The sequence below is a fragment of the Perkinsus marinus genome, assembly GCF_000006405.1.
Source record: "Perkinsus marinus ATCC 50983 genomic scaffold scf_1104296929116, whole genome shotgun sequence".
Lineage (NCBI taxonomy): Eukaryota > Perkinsozoa > Perkinsida > Perkinsidae > Perkinsus > Perkinsus marinus.
In genome coordinates, this window is record NW_003216599.1 from 1 (window position 1) to 1,355 (window position 1,355).

Genomic DNA, 1,355 nt, shown 5'->3' on the forward strand with positions numbered 1-1,355 from the left:
CCAACGGGTTGACTTCCAACATAGTGCAATCGGCTCCGACGAAAGTCCTGTAGAGACCCTTCAGAGTCGCCATTGCAGAGGGGTCACCATTAAAACCCAAATGTTCGACAGCCTCCTCAGCTTGACGAGTAGTGAGGCCAGTAGTGACATCAATTGGGATTTTAGTGACAGCATCTGGGTGCTCTATAGCGACCTCCTCGATGCTCATACCACCGTGCTTGGACATTACCATCACCGGTCCACCAAGCCCTCGGTCCAACATAATAGCAAAATATTTTTCCGCGACTATCGGCAACTTCTCACAGAGAAGGACTCCTTTACACATTCTACCACTGAGGCCAGTCTGCCTAGTAACGAGTGATTTGTTGAGCATTTGCTCAGCCACGATTCGAGCCTCTGAGGGGGAGCTCGCAATATGAACACCGCCTTGAAAACCGTTCTCTTTAAAGTGACCTCTACCGCGACCACCACCGAGGACCTGAAGCCTTGATCATTCCTTGCATTTAGTGACATCCCTCCCACCTGAGCTTTGACAACAACATCGCCACCGCCGAGCCTTCTGGCATAGTCTTCGACCTCATTACTGTTCCTAGCGTAAAAACACTTTGGTACAGCATCGACGTGAAATTGATGATGTAAAAGGTTCATAGATTGATACTCGTGGAAGTGCAAATGGCGAACAAATACACCAGGAGGAGCAAAGACAGGACGGAGAGAGGATAGCATTGGAGTAGAACTAACATGGTATGTTATGGTGATGTGCGAGTAGTACCGCAATTTTTCAAATGTCGGCGTAAATCGTAAGATTAGCGCTCGCCCACAAGCAAATTTACCACGCAAGGACCGTTCACAGTGATCAAATCCCCACTGTGAATTCTCCCAATATTAGGACCACTACAACGTCTCCTCAGTTTTATGCTCTGTTGTTCGCATACTACCCTGGCCTTCTCGAATTCAACCTCAAGCTTTTTTCGTTCACTCAGAAGTGATCACAGCATACACAGAGACATTGAACAACCTCATAGGCAGCCTCAACAGGCTTTAGTGGTTGACTCACCATCATTTTTGTAACCAATTTTCATAAGTTTCCTATTTTTCCTCCAATGTCAGCAGATCTCGTTATTGTTGAATATGAAGATGTCACCTGTCCCGAAGCCGACCTAAGCGAGGCTGTCTACAAGGCCTTCGGACCGGACGGTATTGGTGCGATTGGCATTAGGGGAGTTCCCCACTGGGAGGAGCTTTGGCGCTCCGTCTTACCCCTATCTCACAAGTTGGCGACTCTACCTCCGTCGAAGCTCCAAGCCTTAGAACATGAACCTAGTATGTACAATGTGGGATGGTCCCACGGTAAG

At 48.1% G+C, this 1,355-nt stretch overlaps 1 protein-coding gene across 1 annotated transcript; it reads right to left on the bottom strand.

The window, feature by feature from the left end:
* Positions 1-20: 20 nt before the first annotated feature.
* Positions 21-648, bottom strand: Pmar_PMAR009092 (conserved hypothetical protein; the record flags this gene model as incomplete). The annotated part of the gene is made up of 2 exons (XM_002787937.1): positions 21-478; positions 523-648. Coding segments are annotated over 2 exons (584 nt in total), but the record flags the coding sequence as incomplete, so codon positions are not given.
* Positions 649-1,355: the final 707 nt, after the last annotated feature.